The sequence below is a fragment of the Anabas testudineus genome, chromosome 15 (assembly GCF_900324465.2).
Source record: "Anabas testudineus chromosome 15, fAnaTes1.2, whole genome shotgun sequence".
Classification (NCBI taxonomy): domain Eukaryota; kingdom Metazoa; phylum Chordata; class Actinopteri; order Anabantiformes; family Anabantidae; genus Anabas; species Anabas testudineus.
In genome coordinates, this window is record NC_046624.1 from 10006045 (window position 1) to 10026160 (window position 20116).

The following is a 20116-nucleotide window of genomic DNA, read 5'->3' on the forward strand; positions in this document are numbered from 1 at the left end:
TTTTTGGGGCAGGATTTTTTTTTTTTCTGTGCAAAAGTGGAGTTTTCTATCTCTCCTCGGGTGTCGCTCCTCTCCTCCATCCTGTCCAGCTCAAGTGCCGTTTTTTCCTCAGCTCAAAGAGAACGACTTGAAGAACCCGGCTAAAAACTGCACCACACTGCCGTGGGCTGAATGCTCTCAGCTCAAAGAGGAAAGTAGCCGAGAAACAAAGTGATATATACAAACAGTCGACTCAAAAACGGGGGATCGATAGACAATGTGAAGATCTCTATTTGTCACAGTGTTGGAGAAGTCAAGAGAAACCGGGAAAGATGGCGAGGGCGCAGACTCGCATGTTCCTCGCCTTGGCTTTGCTGGGACTTTTCTCTCTCGGCGTCTCTGTGCTGCAGGGAGATCAACAGGAGGAGGAGGAAAGGTCCTGTCAGGGCGCATTCGACCTCTATTTTGTCCTGGACAAGTGAGTGTCCGACATTATTTATAGCTTTGTTACTTTCTCACCGCTGCGCATCGCCATGCAACCGCCCCAGTTGTTTGGAAACGCGGAGCGCATCAGTCAGATGCGGTCGCATGGAGTCTGTTGTTGAAAGAGTGTTAGACAGAAACAGGCATGAGCTTTTAAAGTCGAAACCTACACACTTATGATTCTTCTTTTTGTATCACAGATATGTCCTAAACAAAATAGCGGCGTCTTTTTTTTCAGTGTGGCTGCAGATGGAATAAGCTGCGTTCAAGACCAATGTAATCCTTATTGTTTATCTTATGTATGTAGTTCATATATACAGCACTGTATATGAAGTAAAAAGAGTATTTCGGATACTGGGGACACACTTTTCTTTTCATCCTGTTCGGAAGATTGAGACAAATAGACTTTACCCACGGGATGTGGGCAGGGCGAGCAGGATGGATAGAGTTTCAGGCTGATGACGCCTGCGGACACAGCTGCAGCAGCTGCCCCAGAGCAGAGCTATGTGCTGCGGTGATCTTTAAATCTATTCTCTTCTCTGCATCTAGTGTGAGTGAATTGTGTCGTGAACCCGCCAAGGAGTGACTAGAAGCAGGGTCCATTGTTCATTGTGCTTCTGCAGGGAGTAACATTTCTTAACACCATAAGCAGATTAGGATCCAGTTATTACGGTGACGTTTTAAAGAAGAAAAACAACAACAAACAAAAAATAACATAGTAAAAATGATCAATTATATAAATGAAGACCTCATTTTTGAAAGTATTTATTATAAACTACTTACATGATTGATACTTACATGACTACTGCTTTAGAAATCTAACCATCATCTTGATCCTTACAGAGGACCTCTTTATTGTTTTAAGCATTTCCAAATATTTTCTCAGGCATGTTTGCCTTTATTTGATAGAAATCAGGGTTGACAGGAAATGAGGCGTGAGAGAGCAAGAATGACAAAGATCCCCAGCCTGATTTGAATCAGAGAGATTGCAATTACATACGCCCCTAGGCCACCAGGATGCCCGTGACCCTATTAATACAAATAATAGCAATTCTCAGACTAACCCCAGATCAGTCTTTGAATATTTTTATGGCATTTTAAATACTTTTAGCACCTGAAACTCAATATAATAGTGGCACAATATGTAGACCAACATAGTGCACGGTATTGAATCCACGGTACACATACTTGACTTATTAAATCTCATAATAGTAAGTCTTCTCAGCCTACTTAGTCAGGAGCTTTCTGCCCTCCTTTTGGGCTGTGTAAGCATGTAACAGTCCATGTGTGATCAGTCTACAGTCTCAGACTGTCTGAGTGTGCTACTCAGACATTATAATTTATATTTGTGTTGCACCTTGGCTTGAGCTGCAAGGTGAGATTATGCATGTGGACGCAGAACAATCAGATATGTTCGAACATGCAAAATGAGCAGAGAAAAAGAGAGAGGAATCAGACAGCACCTCAAAACATACTATGTTGCTGTACTCGTCCTGTTTGTGTAGAAAGAAATGTGCAGAATGACTGATTGAAGAGACTTTGCTATAAAGCATTTAAACACTGTGGCATGTGTGTGTAACATTTGGTAATACAGTGAAGTAATAGAGTAATATCCTCATTTGCCCTTTGTTCACCTATAAGCTGTTGGACACAGCGAGTGACATTTCACTGTGGTTTCAACACTTCGGATGATCTTTTGAATGTCCATGGCAAAATCTTTCAGCCACCCTTCAGTCTTTACCCTTTGTTTTAAAAAGTTTAGGAGCAGCCCGGGGAGCATGGCATGTCATACATGGCTAGGTCTCTGATATGTCTCTGTTTGTTTGAATTGCTGGACCTGCATGCTCCAGCAGGCCTCCAGGAAGCTGCTGATCTTTCTCCTGGCTTCTTTTTGTTTTCCTTAAATGCCACACTGTGATCTAATCTAATATGTACCGATAGAGAATAAAGCACAGTCACACATTAGGCATGTTTTTATGCCTGTACACTGGTCTTCACCTCTTCACTACTCACATGTTTAGCTACAGCTTCACTGTTTAGAAGGTTATGCTGCATGCTGATTTGAGAATGTGTTTGCACGCCACTGGAAGCATCTCTATCGACTCAATAGACACAGAATGAGGAAAACTAAACTACCAGCAGCTCCCCACTTTCCTACACTACACATCTGACCCACACCGAATACCAGGCTGTTTTTTTCTCTTCTCGCCGCAAATAGTATAATAGGTGTTATGTTTTATTGTTGAATTCTGGATTTGTTTTTATTGATCTTAGTACTTTGGAAGACTTAGATTTTATGCATACTTTATTGAATTTATGTAGAAGAATGAATAATAATTGACTAAATTATTCAGCAGCGACTCCTCCTGGCTCAGGGCTTTTATCATGTACTTACTTCTGGGGAAACGGGAAGTGACTGGTTAAATGGGAGATACAAAAGAGCCATCATGACTCCAATCAGATCAGACCTTCCCTCTGTTGTGAGCCTGTTACACACACACTAATAGCCCTGCCCTTTGCCGAGATTGCCGTATAAAGTGTTTGATCTTACAGCCCTCTCATACACATTCACAATTACCCCCTGCTGAGTGTTACTTCTGCACCCCTCTGTTGCGCATGTCACAGCCTTTTCACTCCGCGGACCTTCAACCTGTTGTCAGATGGTCTGTGCTCACTTGGACCATCTGTTCCCCCTCACAGTCACAGTCACACACACACAGACAGACACCAAACATCCACTTGCACATTCACACAAATACAGACACATACTATACACACGCGCACACAAAGACCAGCTGCCTGCTACATGGTCCATGCTAGAGGCAGACTGCTACATCTGTCCCTGTCTAACGTCAGCCCTCTGGACCAGTGGCAATTAGCCCCCATTAGCAGCCCCCTGGGACTGAGCTTCATTAAGGACACTGTCATGTAGGCCCTACACAGCAGCATGTAGCGGGCTAACCAGGAGCTCTCACCACTGACATGTTACAGTTTGAAGTAGTGGCATGATTAGACCGACAGAGGAATGTCCTCCAATGTGCAGGAGATAAATTGTTTCTCTCGTATCACATTGTTTGAAAAATATTGGTCATATAGATTTGTATTGTTACTAAATGTTAGGGAAATTGCAGTTATTAAACATTTAATTTTAACATATAGAGATTAAAACACAGGTTTGCTTTAATAGTAACCAAAGTCTACAACCATACTAGCACTGAGGCTATATCTAATTTCATCCATCCAGCAGTTTCAACTCCCAAAGTGACTGTACTAACATGGATAGACTGTCAGCTTAGCTTTTATCTTATAAAACCTTTTTCTTTTTTTGTAAGAAACGTAAACAAGAACTAGCCAAGTTTCCCAGTAATGCTGCATTTAATTCAATAAAATAGTTTTGGCTGTGACTGCTCATGATTAGTCATCCATGGCAACAACGCATTTTCCCTTATAAGGTTGTGTTTTTGTTTGTTTTTCAGATCTGGAAGCGTAAAGCATCACTGGATAGAGATTTACTCCTTTGTGGAGCAGCTGGCAGAGAAGTTTATCAGGTACAAGCAGGCTTAATCAGTCGTGCTTTTGGATGTTTTGTTGTCTGTTTTTGCCAGTATTCATTTGAAACAACTGTGTGTTTGCAGCCCCATGCTGAGAATGTCCTTTATAGTCTTCTCCACACGAGGAAACATCGTCATGAAACTAACCGAGAACAGGTAACAGTCACGCCTGAGTAGCATCTGATCTGTCTCGGTATCTTTTGTCTGGTGTACCTGCATCACTGTGGGATCTTGTCTCTGATCTCTTGTTGCTGTTTTTGTCTGTGGTTCAAAAGCTTTTGAAGTTGTTCAACTTAAAGTTTAATTGCATGCAAATTTCATCCAGCTTTAGCATTAACTATTACAAAGCAGTGAATTATATCTACTGAGGACAACTGAAGAAGAGCTTTTTCAGTACGACTTGATCCACAATATTACTTGCCAACACAAACCACTTTCATACCCTATTTGTACTGCATTGGAATATATCTCAGTCTCTTTTCCTAAGAAAAGAGCTTTCTTCCAATGTATTTTATCAGACATAGTGGCAGTTTCTAGCTTTCGGCTTTACTTTAAAACCTTCAGAATTAGTAAAAGCTAAAAAGCTATAACCCGCACCATACCTCTGTCCTTTTTGAAGTATCTTTACTCTTGTATGTGTTAAATGTCAGTGGATGTCCTGGAATATTATCAACTGTCTTTACCCTACAGAGAGGCCATCACTGGCGGCCTAACGGCTTTGAGAAAGGTTATCCCTGGAGGCGATACATTTATGAACTTAGGCCTGGAGATGGTAAGGCTGGGTTTATAAACCTATCACATTAGCAAAGCCAGCCCAAATCATACAAGCTTAGTTTTTACTATAATTCATTATTCTGGAAAATATCCACTGAGGCTTAAATGAGCCAGGCTGATGAAAACAGGATGTGTTAGATAAGTATAAGCAAGGAGTGGCTCAGACCATGAATGCTGCACAAGTGTTTAAGCAAGTCTTGTGAACTTAAGCATGAGTCTCACATCTGGTTCTTATTTTCAATTTGATCAGAAGCATTATTTGGATGTTAGAGATTTAATAGCATTTCCAGATAACATCCAAGTTTGAACATATAAAGCAATGTAAAGCAGTGATGTGTCCTTAGCTAATACGTAATGAGTCTCATCCAATCACACTTAGCAAAGTGAGATTTGCGATTTATGCAACAATATCAGAATACTTGAATTCATGATTCCCAGTGCTTGATCTGGTGTTGTTTAAAACTGTATTGTTTTCCAATTGCAGGCTAATCAGCAGATATATCAAGAGAAGCATGGTACGTTCTGTTTAATGCTGTATGCTCATTACTTTAGCCTACACCCTGCACATAGTTTCAGAGAACATGAAAGTTGTGTGTTCTGCAGGCACAGCCAGCGTTATCATTGCTCTGACTGATGGAGAACTGAATGAGTGGCAGTTCGACACAGCTCAGCGAGAGGTAAGACTTGCTATCAAGTAGAGGGGATCAAGTAGGATAGACATAACACTGTGAAAGCTGGATGAAAAAGTATTTTAATCACAACCAATCACTGACACAGGGGTCTTGTTGATATTCATGCTAGATTAGATGTATTTACAAACTACTTTATGACGATTCTGTACGTGTTTGTTAGGTTTGAGATATAATAGCTGTAATTTATTTGTGTTAATTATTTCAGGACATCACAAAACCACACTAAATACAAGTGGTTAAAAGCTTGCTAAGTAGATTTTATATGTAACTGGGACAATTTTTAAAGTGTGTATTATATTTATTTAAGCTGACAAATGCTGCTAATGAGTATTTGTGAACCACCTTTGAGGCGATCATTAATTATGTTCCTTCTGAGCTGATGGATGTCATGTTGTCTGGCTCTGCTTTCATGTTTCTCCTGTGTTGATTGGGAAAATCTGTTGTGCTTTTTGGAAGTTTACCAGTCTCTTTAATCTCACTCACTTTTGGTTTATTTTTTCTTTTCCTGCAGGCACAGAAGGCCAGGTCTATGGGAGCCATTGTTTATTGTGTAGGGGTCAAAGAATTCAACCAGACACAGGTAGGATCCGTAGAAAGATACTGAACATTAGCAAAAAAGTAAAGAAAATAAATAAAAACTTTTATGTTTTTCTAGCTTGCAACGATTGCAGACACATTGGAACATGTGTTTCCTGTTTGGGGAGGCTTCCAAGCCCTGAGGGGAATCATTGACTCGGTATGATGCATACATACCACATATGTATGAGTAGACATACAAACACTAGTCCAGATTTAAATTATAATATCAACTTGTCTTCTGTGTTCTTTTTTTTCCTTCTGATCTTCCAGATCATCAAGAAGTCCTGCATTGAGATTCTAGCAGCAGAACCATCCAGTGTGTGTGCAGGAGGTAAGAGGTGTCAGGAGCAAGGGTTTCCCTTTCTTGACAAGACACTGGGCAGTCATGGTGTGTGACTGTGTCAGATGACAGTCATCTAAAGCCTCTGGTGTGGAACATGAGGTTCAGTAATCGCATGGACGCTTATGACCGCAGAGTGACAGAGAGCGTATTGTCATTCACGGCCGGGGGAAATTAGCATAGCCGCTTCAGCACAGCATGTGTGCAAAAAGAGGAAGGGGGGGCGGGTGTTGGTCAGAGGAATTAGCCGTGAATCTTTAAGCATGGCTGCTTCTCTGGCCTAGTTTGCCTCATTGTAGATGTTAAACAGTCTTTCGGGCTATTTTAGCCTTGTCTGCTTCCTCATTGCCTGTTCCCATGTCCAGTTCCTCTGTTTCTAGACAGCACTTTGAGGAAGTAAGAGGCAAGATAGACAAACAGACAGAGAGATCGATTGCAGGGTGGATGAACTTTGACATGTCCTTAATAGAATTCACTTAAGAGAGTGCTTTTGCAGCCATGGTACCAGGACAGCTAATGTAGATTAACATCCTAAATGGGATATGAAGAACGGGAAAGGATGCAAGGGGAGGATAGGAAAGGAGAGCAGAAGCAACGTTGCCCTAAAAGGAAAGAAATAAGGAAGGACTAATGAAACCAATTATCTTCATGTGATAACTACACTCACTGGACTATTGCCAGGGCCTCAGTGTGTCACTCGACATGTGGACAAATAACCTCCAACAGCCTCATTTATTATTCAATTGATGAGCAGCCTAATGGTCAGTGAACTAAGAAACCAAGGGCCCACTCATAGCAAGTTTCTGACCTAATTAATGAAGGGCAAATATTAGAATGTGCTGAACACATGGCTATGGTGTGCTGTGTTTACATTTGTCGTGCCGTGTTTATGAATAATAGTCTTGCAATGCAGTAATGACAAGGCCTTGTAATTGAGCGAGGGTTTCTTGAACCCTTGCAGTTAAAACACAAGACTGAGAAAAGTAAAAGTGTAAGTAATTGCCCAGAAAAATACCCCACTATAAGAAGAAGTACGAAAAAGTTAGGTAAAAGTACAGGCTCTAAACTGCTCCTGAAGTACAAAAGCAAAAGTACTCCACTAACAAAACAAGGTATTTTAAACTATGTTGAATTTAATGCTGTTGATAAGATAAATGTCATCCAGATCCACCATCCATCCATCCACCGTGAGACTTTTACATACAGTGTACATACTGACATGTTACATAGGTATTGTGACAGTCTCTCTCTTTGTCTTTCTCTCTGCCTGCATGTAGTCACATAATGTACATGCTTTAAACCAACACCCATGTTTAGTGTCAGCGTGCACACATACACACACACACACACACACACACACATCTTCAATCACATGAACACATGTCTCTCACATTGATGTGAAGTGACCAGACTGAGCTGCCTGCAAACGGGCCATCAGACTGGACAGTAAACGTTGGGCCACACTATCGAACATGACAGCACGGATTCCACCCCCACCATACACACACAGACACACACTGAGAGGACAGTGAGAATTGGGCCTTAGATCTAACATGACAGCAGAGATTGCTGCTTTCATTAGCATCTGACCCTTTCCACCCCATTGTCCCTTCCTCTTTTGCTTCTCCCTGCCCTTCACTGTCCCATCACACTAATATGATTGAAGAGCTACTGTTCGGACAAGCTGTATTTTCTCCACACACACACACACACAAGACACCCATTCACATGCGTGCACATGTGCATAGTCACACACAGACACACAATATTACAAAGCAAATTTGTGTCAAAGATGCAGGTGTAAATGTAAATGGGCACGTGGCCAGAGAGCAGATTTTAAAGGGCAGCAGCATATGTATTGTGCATGTCCATGCACCACCAGTCCCTGCCAACCATGTGTCTGACAGCACTGACCTTTTAGCCCATGAAGCCTCAGTGTCTGTCTGTGTGTCACAGTGTGTATAGATGCTAAGAATGACATTTTTAGTTAAAAGCACTAACCTAAATTTAAAGATCTACAGAAGAAGTGCATATGAGCATATTTGTATTTTCTTTAATATAATATTATTCTGATTTTGTTTAGTTTTTTTAATTTATGTTTCACTTTTATATGAGTATGACAGTAACAGCTCTCCTAATCAGAGTAATATGTGTCATGCACAGCACTTGAAGTTGTGTGTTTTTGTGTGTGCGCACAAGCACCCTGTCACCGAGCAGCTTCTGCTATTTGATTGTAACATTGTGTGAAAGGGGGATGATTGCTAAAGCTGCCAAGGAACTGAGCATTAGGAATAATTAGTGTTAAGTCCTTTCATTAAGTTGCATGCTGTTGTGGCTGCAAATGACATAAAACGACAGTTTATGCAAAAATTGATACGATCCAAGTTATTTGGTGTTGTATTACATAATTTATGGCTCTGATTGTTGTGGTTGTGTTTTACAGTAAAAGGGCTAGAGGAATGAGAAGGCATGGGTTGTGGGGAGAATTAAAATGATTAGGCTGTAAAGAGATGTGTGGTTAATTGGTTGGTTTATGTGTAGAATCTGACTTTGGCTGAGTAAATGGCAGAGAAGTGCTGGCAAGTTGCAAATTACAGAGCATCTGTAAGTATGCACACGTGTTTGTATGAGGTCAGCTCTATGTACAGTTGCAGGAGTTTAGAATTTGGTTTTATCTTGGGCTGTGTGGTTTGTGTCTTTTCTGTGAGTGCTCAGTTTCAATTCAATTTTGTTTGTATAGCGCCAAATCACAACAGAAGTCATCTCAAGGCACTTTGCAGCGGTTTAAGACCTTATAAAATATATTGTATACTGAATTATATAGAAAACCCAACAATCCCACTTGAGCAGCACTAGGTGACAGTGGAGAGGTAAAACTCCAGCAGAACCAGGCTCAGGGTGCGCGGCCATCTGCCTCAACTGGTTGATGGCATGTAATGGTATCATTTGAATGGATAGAGGAGAAGATAGGAGGGGAGAGGAGAGAAGAGAAGAGGAGCTCAGGGTATCAGTAGAGGTCACCAAGTAGGCTAATCTATGGCACCAAAACTAAGAGCTGGTCCAGAGTCACCAGAGCCATCTCTAACTATAAGCTTTATAAAAAGTTTTAAGCCTAGTCTTAAATGTAGAGAGGGTGTCTGCCTCCCGAATCTGAACTGGGAGCTGATTGCACAGGAGAGGAGCTTGATAGCTAAAGGCTCTGCCTCCCATTTACATTGGCATACAAGCGTTCTGCTTGGAAAATATGGAACTATGAGGTCTTTAAGACATGATGTAGCTTGATTATTAAGAGCTTTAATGGAGTTTCTATCTCCATCTGTCTTGTACATCAGCATTTCCCCCTTGGATCTCCTCCAAATGCAAATCTGCACTCAACACCTTAGCAGAATTTGTAAACTTGTACAGATGTGCAAACATCTGCTAGGTGATATTTGGTTTCTCCACTCAGCCCTGCTTCTCCTTGTGCGTCTGTATTTATGGCTTTTTGCAGCAGTTTGCCTGACCTTTAAGAAAATACTGTCACATATACACCCACACCCTGTGATGTTTTTATGCAGTGATCTTCACGCTGGAGCTTTAAATGTTAAAGGTGTGGCAGGATAATGCTAGAGGAAATCTCAATGCACAGCCAGAAAACACACACACACACACACACACACATATATTCAGATACATGCTGATACATACATGCACATCCCGAAGAAATACACAGAGGCAGTGTGCACAGATACAGTAGTATGTACAATGTACATACGTATGCTCACATAAACTTCTGCAAACAGGCACAAACATGTGCTAAAGCCATGCTGTAGTGCCATAGGTAAAGTCAGACCTACACTGACAGTGCTGTGCTGTTGTCAGCCCTGCAGGCATGTTGTTAAGGAAGTGTTTTCTTCCCGCTCTCTAACATATGCTGGGTAGCAGCCACATAGACACTCCAGCATATGCTAGCAAGCTTCTGTCAGTGCGCTTTAACAGCGCCTTGGGGAAACTAAAGGTCAAAGACACACACACACACACACATACATGCACACACCTTCTGGCTAAGTCGAAGATATTAGTGAATAGCAACACTTTATGCATTAGCACCACTGGAGCATATTATGGCCTTTCTACACTTGCACGCACAAGCACACGGATGGATACAAACAAACAGCAATGAGGCACGAACACAAGTTTCGATTACTTCGATTTACACCAGAAGAAGGGAATGGATGTCAGCACTCACCATAATGGTACACTGGAAATTGTCTTCTACTTCAAACCAAAATGAGAGACTAATTTTAAGTTTTTACATGTCTCGCATTGAGCTGGAAATTTGTGTCTTACCACTGTTATATATGAATATGCCCTTTGTTTTTGTCTCAGAGAGTTTCCAGGTGGTGGTGAGAGGCAATGGTTTTCTCCATGCAAGAAACATTAATCAGGTCCTCTGCAGCTTCAAACTGAATGATACACACAGTGTGGGTAAGTTCTGCAAATCGAGATGTGTCAATATACACAAATACATTTTGCACAGGTTGACTAGATAAAAAGAATAATTGATGTTAAAGAAAATGTAACAACACTGTGACTGTCTTAATTGGGGACTTACATACTACTACATACTGTATAATACTGCCTGCTGGCATATTAGTCCAACCTAAATAATATTGTTTCTGACAAGTTAATTTGTTTTGTATGCTTCTATCACAGCAGATTCCTGCAGTGCGTTAATGTGTACTCTTATCATGGGGTTTTGGTTTGGCTTCTTCATTTAAGAAGAATGTGGGAACTGTGTTTAAGCTGCAGATGTTTTCATTTCTACTTTATAAAATGTGATTTTGTTTGTCCCTGTGCAGATGAGAGACCAGCTGGAATAGAAGATACCTTCCTGCTTTGTCCCGCTCCTGTTGTAGAGGAAGTTGGGAGGTAAGCTCTTTATCTCTTTTCAGTTCACCTTTTCACCTGTGGACCATTTCTTAGCTATCTCCACAGATGGCAAACTCTCCAAGTACATCTGTAACACTCCGAGCACAGATATTTGCCAGCTGCAACACAAGTTTGGTGTGGTCACAGAAGACTGCTGTCCTTGAACAAATTAGGGCCAAAGTCATTGAGTGTCTGTGATCAATCAGTGTTTGTCACAGCTAACGAAGCCAGACACCAATCACAAGGGGACAACAGGAGTAGAGCCCAGGAACACGACTTAATGAGGGCCTGCTGGAGAGGACCTTCACAGCCGTGTATGTGTTTGTGTACTCGCGTGTGTATGATGTATCCCGATCTTTGTCTGATAAAGAAAGTGTGACTGGAGTTGGCTGGGCTGTGTAAAGTTTTCTCTGAGGGCTTCCAGCTTTGCTTCTGGTGATTCAGAGCAGAGGTTTATTGCAGGGCATACAGAGCAATGCTGTGGGATGAGTTCAGGGAAAACCAAGGCCCAGCAGCCCTCCTGTCCATGCTGCTTGCAGCCCTGTGCATAATTATATACCTTAGCCTTCGGCCTCAGACACCTCCCAGTCATCATCTGTCTTGTTGCTGTCACTCAGATTTGTGGCGTGATTTGAGGTTGTCTTATGCACCAGTGAAAAGTGCTGCTTTGATGGGGAAGTACTGCTCCGAGATAAGGAAATTTGTTTTTGAACTGTGGCTACAAGTTATGAGCCTGTCACACTACAGTATATTTTACATACACCTTCTGACAAAAGTCACACATCACTGACAAAAGACTGGTTTGGGGTTTGACATAATCACAGAACATAAAAGTCACTGGAGCCAAATCCATACATTCAAAAAAGTACACAACCCACTAAATATCTGGTTCTTTGTCTGCCTTTGTGTGTAATTGTTGTTGGCAGCGTGGCTTTGTGGCAGGTTGGGCTGCTCCTCCTGAGAGCAGAACAGATGAGGGAGCATCATTACACACTGCAATGGTGCCTGAAGGAGGCATCCTTCCATGTAACAGGAGCCCATTAGAGCAGAGTCAGCACCGCCTAACACCCTGAGTGCTACTAAAGAGGAAGTCAGCTGTGAATGGCTGAAGGGCCAAGAGAGGAGGCCAACAGCTGGCTGATGAGTTCTGGGCTGCAATAACATGCAAATAGATGTGGAAATACGTAGTAAGGCTAGATTGCGACTGTGCAGGCTGAGCAGGTGGTTGCGGTACATAATTATCCTCTGTGTACTCCTGTGCTAAAAGTAGTGGCATTTTTTCTTTGTATTTAAAACAATTTTCATATATTACTCAGTGGCACACAATGAGCCAAGTAGCTAAAAATAAAAGATGAACACATCTACAAATCAGGAAGTTGAAAGATTACTCAGTATTTTCTTCCATTTTTATCGACATGACATAATCAATAATCAGAATAATCTGAAAAACACCATTACCTGTCAGCTCACATCATAGGTGAAATGCTTCCTGTTTGAGTTTTGTTAGCCTGTATGTAAGGTTGTAGGGATCCAGCTCCCAGCATCACCTCCTTACCCAAACCCCAAAGACCCTCGTTCACCTCCTGTTCCACTCGAGCCTTGTCTGAAATAATGAAGTCACTGATGCTGCCATCACACAAATCTGTGTTGACTGGCAACCTTCCGGATGCAAGTCCCCATCCTGCACACACACACACACACGCAGGGCAAAGACATACATATATAGTCTGCAGATTGATGATTGATAGGGGCTGATATGTCTCTGTCAAAAAGGAGCTGATAGCGTCATGTCCCCTTCCTGCCTGAAAGGAGGGTTGATAAAAAAGTGGGAAGGGTGGACAGAAAGGGAGGAAAGTAGTAGTAGAAAAGATGTGCGATACCTGCACCGGCAGTTTTCTACTCTGACGTTAGTGTCAGCATGAGTTATGAGACAAGCTACAGTTCAGTGGTATGGAGAGAGATACAGGAGGGGGCGAGGAGACAAAAACAGAGTCAGAAGGGAGGTCTCAGAAGCCAGGGACTGTGCTGGGAGGATGTGTAACAGGAAAGGCCCTCCTCCTACCATCCCCCACTCTCTGTTTTTTCTCCTCTATTTCCCTCCACACCCTGCAGTGACCCCCTTGTAGCCCCCTCATCAAATCTAGAGCCAAAGCTCAATGCCCCCCTTGTCTGTGCCCCCCTGAACAACAAGAACAGCAGCAGAAGCCTTTCTCCATTCTTTTGCAAAACCTATAAGTGCGATCCAGCTGTCTGCTGGACACCCACCCTCACAGGCTAATGTCTTGTTTGTGTACTGATTTCTTAAGAGCTTTATGAATAAGCTGTTAACTAAATGTTCCACATTCCATCATGCTACCTCCAGATCCTAGGTTATGCCACTATTCTTGTTTATAGTGCTATCCTGGTTAAGTTTTACTCCATTGCTTCTCCCTGCCCATCCTGCAGATATCAGCACTGAATATTCGAGAATAAGTCATTTAGCTCTCTGTGGTTTCCAAATTAGAGTTCTGGGTCCAATCCAGACAGAAGAGATTCTTTTTGTGGGTGGAGAACTCCCTGACCTCTGTAAAGATTTTGGCTCTGTGTCTATATCAGTTTGTGCACTTATAATGCAGCAAGTATGGACAGAGTACAAAAAAGAATGTATTTGACACCGTGGGCAGGAGTCTGTAGTCGGCGAAACTAAAACATGAAGGTAGGCACGCAAGGAGATGTGCAGGCAGGTGTGATATGTGTCAGTTTCTCTGTCAGATGATCAAATTAGTCATAAGTTTGTGCTTTGCAGGGTGATCTATCTGCAGGTGAGCATGAATGAGGGCCTCTCCTACATCACCAGCTCTGTTCACATTACAACCACCGAATGTGTGAGTACATCCTGTGTATACAGCTCACATTATCATAATGACATGACGATACTTCCACCTGGCATGCTGCCTTTTTAGAATAAACTTCCCTTCAAGCTTCTTATTTTCTCTTGGTTTTCTAGTCTTCTTCTTCTCTCCTTCCTCTCTGAGGTCTCCTCTGTTGCATCTGTCATCAGAGGAGGCTGTGAGTACTTTCACTTTTTATATTTACTTTTTCCTTGCCTGTTGTGTTCAGTTTAATCCGAACCCTGTCATTCTGTGGTTCTGTGTAGTTTGATGGCACCATCGTGCTTATATCATTACTGGTGGTCTTCCTGCTGTTGGCTCTGCTGCTGATGTGGTGGTTCTGGCCTCTTTGCTGCACTGTGGTAAGTTTGCACATTAGTATTTGAGCCTCATTATCAGACTGAAAATTTGAGATGTGATGATCTGTAAATGATTTCATGACTTGTAGATTTTTTTTTCAATCTTCAGGTTATCAAAGAACCTCCACCACCTCCCCCTCCAGAGCCAGTAAGTCACCAGTGACTCGATACAAGGATCCAGTGACTAAAGCAGCATTACACATTTCCTTAGTATTCATTTCAGAACATTAATAGTAATACATTGCTTAATAGCTGTGTGTTTGGAGGAACATAAGATGTGTCATAATTGAGGTTTAACTTACAGGAGTCAGATGATGATGATGGGATGCCAAAGAAGAAGTGGCCCACAGTGGATGCATCCTACTATGGAGGAAGAGGAGTGGGTGGCATCAAACGGATGGAGGTACACACTCATTTTCTATACTTAAACACATGTGTAACACTTAAAATGCTATATTATGAATACTAATCATCAGCTTTTTTTTTTCTTATGTTATCTTTCCTAGGTGCGATGGGGGGAGAAGGGGTCTACTGAGGAAGGCGCTAAGCTGGACAAACCAAAAAATGCAGTTGTAAAGATGCCAGAACAGGAATTTGAACCTTATGAGCCCAAGCCTCGAAAACCACCCCGCCGCCCCCCACAGCAGAGGAGGTGGTACACCCCCATTCAGGTTAGTGTTTAAGTTGAATGTATCTCTGGAGTGCATTTGTAAGGTTGAATTTTTGAAATTAAATCTTTCTTTTGTGGGTCCACCAGGGGAAGCTAGACGCTCTGTGGGCTCTGTTCAGGAGAGGTTACGACCAGGTATCACTGATGAGACCACAGCCTGGAGACCAGGTGAGTCTGACTCTCAACTATGATGACATTTCATTTTTATCTTCACCTAAAACATGCCTAAAAAACCCACAGTTGAACCACAAACAAAAGGAATTAAACCAATCTATAATTAAGTCATTATGTGTAATTTTAGGAATCGCTCTGGTAACAACCACGTAAAATGGATGGTACAGAACGTTTCAGAAAGTGGTTTGTGTCTGAACATCTGCATCCTTCTTTCTTTTTGTCACAATATTCGACAGAGCAGCTCAGTGCTGATTTTCTACATGCACTGACACACACAGTGAGACAATGAGCTACTGATACAGCCCTGCTTGTCAAAGCCGCCATTGTTCCCACACAAGGGGTACTATACTCTTCTGCACTGTTCCCCGCGAGTCCCAGAAAATTACTGTGTTTCTATCATGTTTCCAAATAGCATGTTACACACTCACACTCGCCAATTTCAAGTCTTAATTATAGTAAAAAAATGCTACTGTGTCAGCCAGGTTTCATGTGCTGCTGTAGGTATTCCTTTTTAGTTCCGCTTTAGATTTTAGTGCTGATACTATATTACTGTCCACCACTGCTGCTCCAGAAAAGTCTTCAATTATGACATCACTGTGTACCCTCCAAATATGTGTGACAGGACAAGAGAGAGCAGAGCAGCCTCTGTAATCTAACCTTGACCCTGTCTACGGCGTCCCATAACCCCACAGACATGGTTTCATAGACATACTGGTTGTCATGGTGAAACATCTGCTCCATTGTAAATGGGTTCATTGTTGATATTCATAACTAAGGCCATATATCACTGTAAGATTTATTGATCTGTTTGTTGAATGGTATGATTCATCTATATTTTGTAACAGTAGGAGTATGTGTTTCTACTGTATCTGCAGTCTGTAACAGTTGTCATCATCACTGGTTCCGGTATCTGCCTTTTTTTTTTTTTTTTTTTTACCAATTAATCACTGTCAGGACAGAGGTTTTAAGAGTCATTGTCAGGCACTTTCTGTGGAATTGTGGTTCACAGACCCGCTCAACAATGGCACCCACAACTTCCTTTACGCACCATTTGCTGAAGAAAATAAAATGCTTCTTCTTTTCACATGGAAAAAAAAAAAAGGGGGCAAAAAAAATCTGCTTTTGTTCCAAAGAAGTTAACCACGCAATTTGGTGCTAATAGCCATATCAGACGTAAAAGATGACATTGATTTCTCAGCTTTAACAAAAGCCAGGCATGCAGGCACACATTTAAATTCTCAAAAGGAAAAAAAAAAATGCAGCTGAATGACAAAAAGCACAGCGATCACAATCATAGACCAGACTTCTCAATGCGGATTGTTAAACAGCAGCTCCGGAAGAGCTCATCTCTGCTTTCTCCCCAAATTACTCCTACTTCACTGCCTCTGCAAACGGCCATCAGCGGCCTGCCAGTTTCTGCCGCGCTTCCCGTTTGCATTTCATCTCTTTCGGCTGTGTGTGCGCGCAAGAACGTGTGTCACTGTAATGTGTGTGTCAGCTCTCCTGAGCGAGCGTCACACAAACAGATGGGGAGTTGAGAGGCCACGAGCCATATTGTGACAGAAGAGATTCCCTTCTTTTGTCCCCGGAGCTGATGGCACTGATGGCTCCGTCACACAGCAAAGACCAGACCAGAGGGCGGCCACCATCTCTGCGTCCTCACACAGTCAACACAAATGAGCACAGTGGAACCGCCCCTTCATAAAGGATCAGTTCACCTGAAATTACAAAATAAATGATCTTATTCCCCTGGCAGTACCAGGCATACAAACAGATTTAAGTTCAGTAATGATTATCATTATTTAGTATCTGATGGAAATTCCTGCCACCACCACAAAACAGTGGGGATTGTGTGTTATCTCCTGCAAGTACACAAGCAACATATTCCTTATGTGAGTGGATCGCTGTCATGCGAGGTGACAGGAAGAGCTGTCAGGTCAGATGTGTGTCTCCAATTTCCCGTCTTTCTTCCATTTTCTTTACTATAATGGTCACATATGTGTGCATGCATCAGCTCCCTGTAAACAGCCACAAACCACATGTGCTTTATGCATGTGTATGTGAGGGAAGGGCAAAGACTCAAGGCTCGGGAAGAGAAGCAGAAGACACAAAGTGGTGTGAAGAGGGAAGCTGGAGGTGTTTTAGGGTTTTGTTTTTCTCCTAAAAAGGAGTTGAGGGTTTGAAGTAAACAATCACCAAGAGGGGAGGAAAAGCAGTGACAGACATTACAGCCATAGGCGTACACAGCCATGTGTCACCACGAGTGACATGTTGATGACATCTCACACAACTCTTCTACTGTATTTACTGTACATATTTTGTGCTTAAAAGACATAAAATTCTATTTTATTATTTTATTTGCAGTTTTCTTCAAGTCCAAGCTTATGTCTTTTTGCTGCTCCTTTCCAGCCAACCCCTTAACCTTTCTCTGTTTCTGTTATTCATGAGGCTGAGGTTTCATTCAGGCCATATGTTCTGGAGGAGGCGTGCTTACAGTCACACACATGCACACAAACACACTCATATTCATGAGCTTGTGTTCTCATTGTGTCCATATGCTCTCTCTGGTGTTGTGCTGCTCCTCTGCTGCTCCCAAACTGGCCTTTTCACCGCGGCCCGGCAACAGGACCGAAGCAGTCACCTCCCCAACCGGGCTGGCCCCAATCAATTACACACACCTCATATGCACACACAAACACACAATGGCCCCTTCAGTCACAAAGCTACTGCTACTGGGGTCCTCTTAATGGCCCCTCTGTGACTTTAGGGCCTCTCTGTTTAATAAGGTGTTATAATCAGACCACCAAGGGTCTGTGACACAGAGACCTACTCTCCATCCTTCACACACTGACTGAGCAAGACAAGAGTTTGTGTGTGTGTGTGTGTGTGTGTGTGTGTGCAGGAAAGAGAGAGGATGAAGAGAGGAAAACCATCAATGAGAACAATAAGAGACGCGTTCCATTCTCCCTGACTTGTAAATTATGTTAAATACTAAGGGGCCACTGGTAACTTTTGTGGGGATATTGAAATATCCCTTCACATTCCAACAAGTCAAGCACATAAGAAACATAAATCCTTTTCTGTTCTGCATCAAGAGAGGCCGAGTCACTGCAGAGGCTCCTACAGAAGTAATGGGGGGAATTTGGGGGGGTTTTCGACAACGAAAGCGTGTCTGTGCCTGTGTTTTTGACGAAACAGCCACTGTAGTGCAGGTGTGGACGGAAGATAGAGGCAGCTTTATGTGCCCTCTAGTGCCTCAAACACACATGGCCCTGTCAGCAAACACTCATACAAGCACTTTGGCTGGTGGATCTTAGAAGACCATTGAGACACATTGCATTTTTCATCTGTCTTCTGCACTCAAACAATGATGCATGTAATCTCGTGTCTTGCAGGGACGCTGTATACGTTTCCAGCGGGTTAAAGATGGGGAGACAAGCCCAAACATCCAGCCTCCTCCCCGCACACCTTGCTCTCCTTCACCTTCTGCTCCTCCAGCCGCCGAAGAGCGACCTCTGGTCTCAAACTCTGTCCCCCGTACAAAGCCACCATCCAGAGGGCCCCGCACCACACCACCCTCCCGCGCACCCCCTCCCATGGTCCAACCCCCTCCAGGTCCACCCCCAACTCGGGCTCCCTCAGGGCCACCAGGACCCCCACCATCCCGACCCCCACCCAGGCTCTAATGTTAAGAAGTTGGCCTCCAATAAACAACTGATATGTCAACTCTTCCCATAAAAAAAACCTTCTGAGGCAGCAGGGAGGTGTCAAATCTTATAAGCCAGGAGCTTTGACTGAAGCTCTGCGCTTTGTTGCTGGACAGCAAAAAATATTTATCTGATATCAAAATCAGCCACTGAGTTTCATCAAAGGCAACACATTTATAGAACAAAGACACTAACATTATAGGAAAAACAAGCATGTAGTTACTTGATTAAGCCTGTATGTACAGTATTAGAGGTCAGGTGATAAGAGCAAGTGCAATCCTTTCTGTCGGTTCAACAAAAAGGATTTAAGTGTTGCTGAAAGTTAGCTTGTGACAGTTTGTGTATGAATGGTGCATTTGTTTACTTTGGGTCTGTAGAGAAAAGATATGTTAACCAAGGATGTGAAAGTACAGCATGTAGTGAAAGATGTGAAAGACCAGTGTGGTGATGTTGGATTGGGTTTTTAAATGTACGCTATCTTAGGTTGCTGCAAATCACATACATGCATCACTCTACCTTTCCAACCAAAGAAAGTTTTTCCTACATTATAGTTAAACTTTAGTGTAAAAGTTCAGTGATCTTGTTGCAACTGCAGGGCAGTTTCTATTTTATTTATTTTAATACAGGTCCTGTCTGCATTTGTTTTCTATTCAGTATCAGGTGGATGATTGTGAATTTTTGAGAGAGGGGTATGTGGAGGTGGATATGGAAGCATTGGAGCATGGCATCTGATGTACTTGAGGTCTTACTGAAGGATTGCCTTGAAAATGTGTCTAATCAGGGTTTTCCTGTATACTTTTATTTACTGACTGAAATGATCATTTGCATTATTTCTTTATTAACAATCTTTTGTGGCCGTCTTCAATAAACAATGTTTTTTCCACATGCTGCCAGAGACCGACTTCTTTTATAGTTATTAAAAGTGCTAAAAAGTCTGTCATCCCAATTATTTCTTTAGCGTTTTCATATTGTGAACAAGCTTACAAACACATTCGGGTTAGTGCAGCAGACCTAATTAATAAGATAA

General features: G+C 42.3%; 1 protein-coding gene across 2 annotated transcripts; it reads left to right on the forward strand.

Annotated features, from left to right (window-relative positions):
• The first annotated feature begins 70 nt into the window (after positions 1–70).
• Positions 71–19972, forward strand: antxr1d (ANTXR cell adhesion molecule 1d). 2 transcript variants are annotated; one of them, XM_026355511.1, is made up of 19 exons: positions 71–457; positions 3939–4010; positions 4098–4169; positions 4704–4785; positions 5272–5302; positions 5391–5464; positions 5991–6059; positions 6135–6215; positions 6329–6389; positions 10767–10865; positions 11240–11309; positions 14095–14195; positions 14242–14357; positions 14446–14541; positions 14648–14686; positions 14843–14941; positions 15045–15209; positions 15296–15376; positions 18778–19972. In XM_026355511.1, exons 1-19 carry the CDS (start codon positions 312–314, stop codon positions 19066–19068), a joined length of 1845 nt encoding a protein of 614 aa, XP_026211296.1. In that variant the 5' UTR covers positions 71–311; the 3' UTR covers positions 19069–19972. The 2 variants fall into 2 exon arrangements, with proteins under 2 accessions (XP_026211296.1, XP_026211295.1); XM_026355510.1 differs by lacking the exon at positions 14242–14357 and having other exon boundaries at positions 14095–14173.
• The last annotated feature ends 144 nt before the right edge of the window (positions 19973–20116 follow it).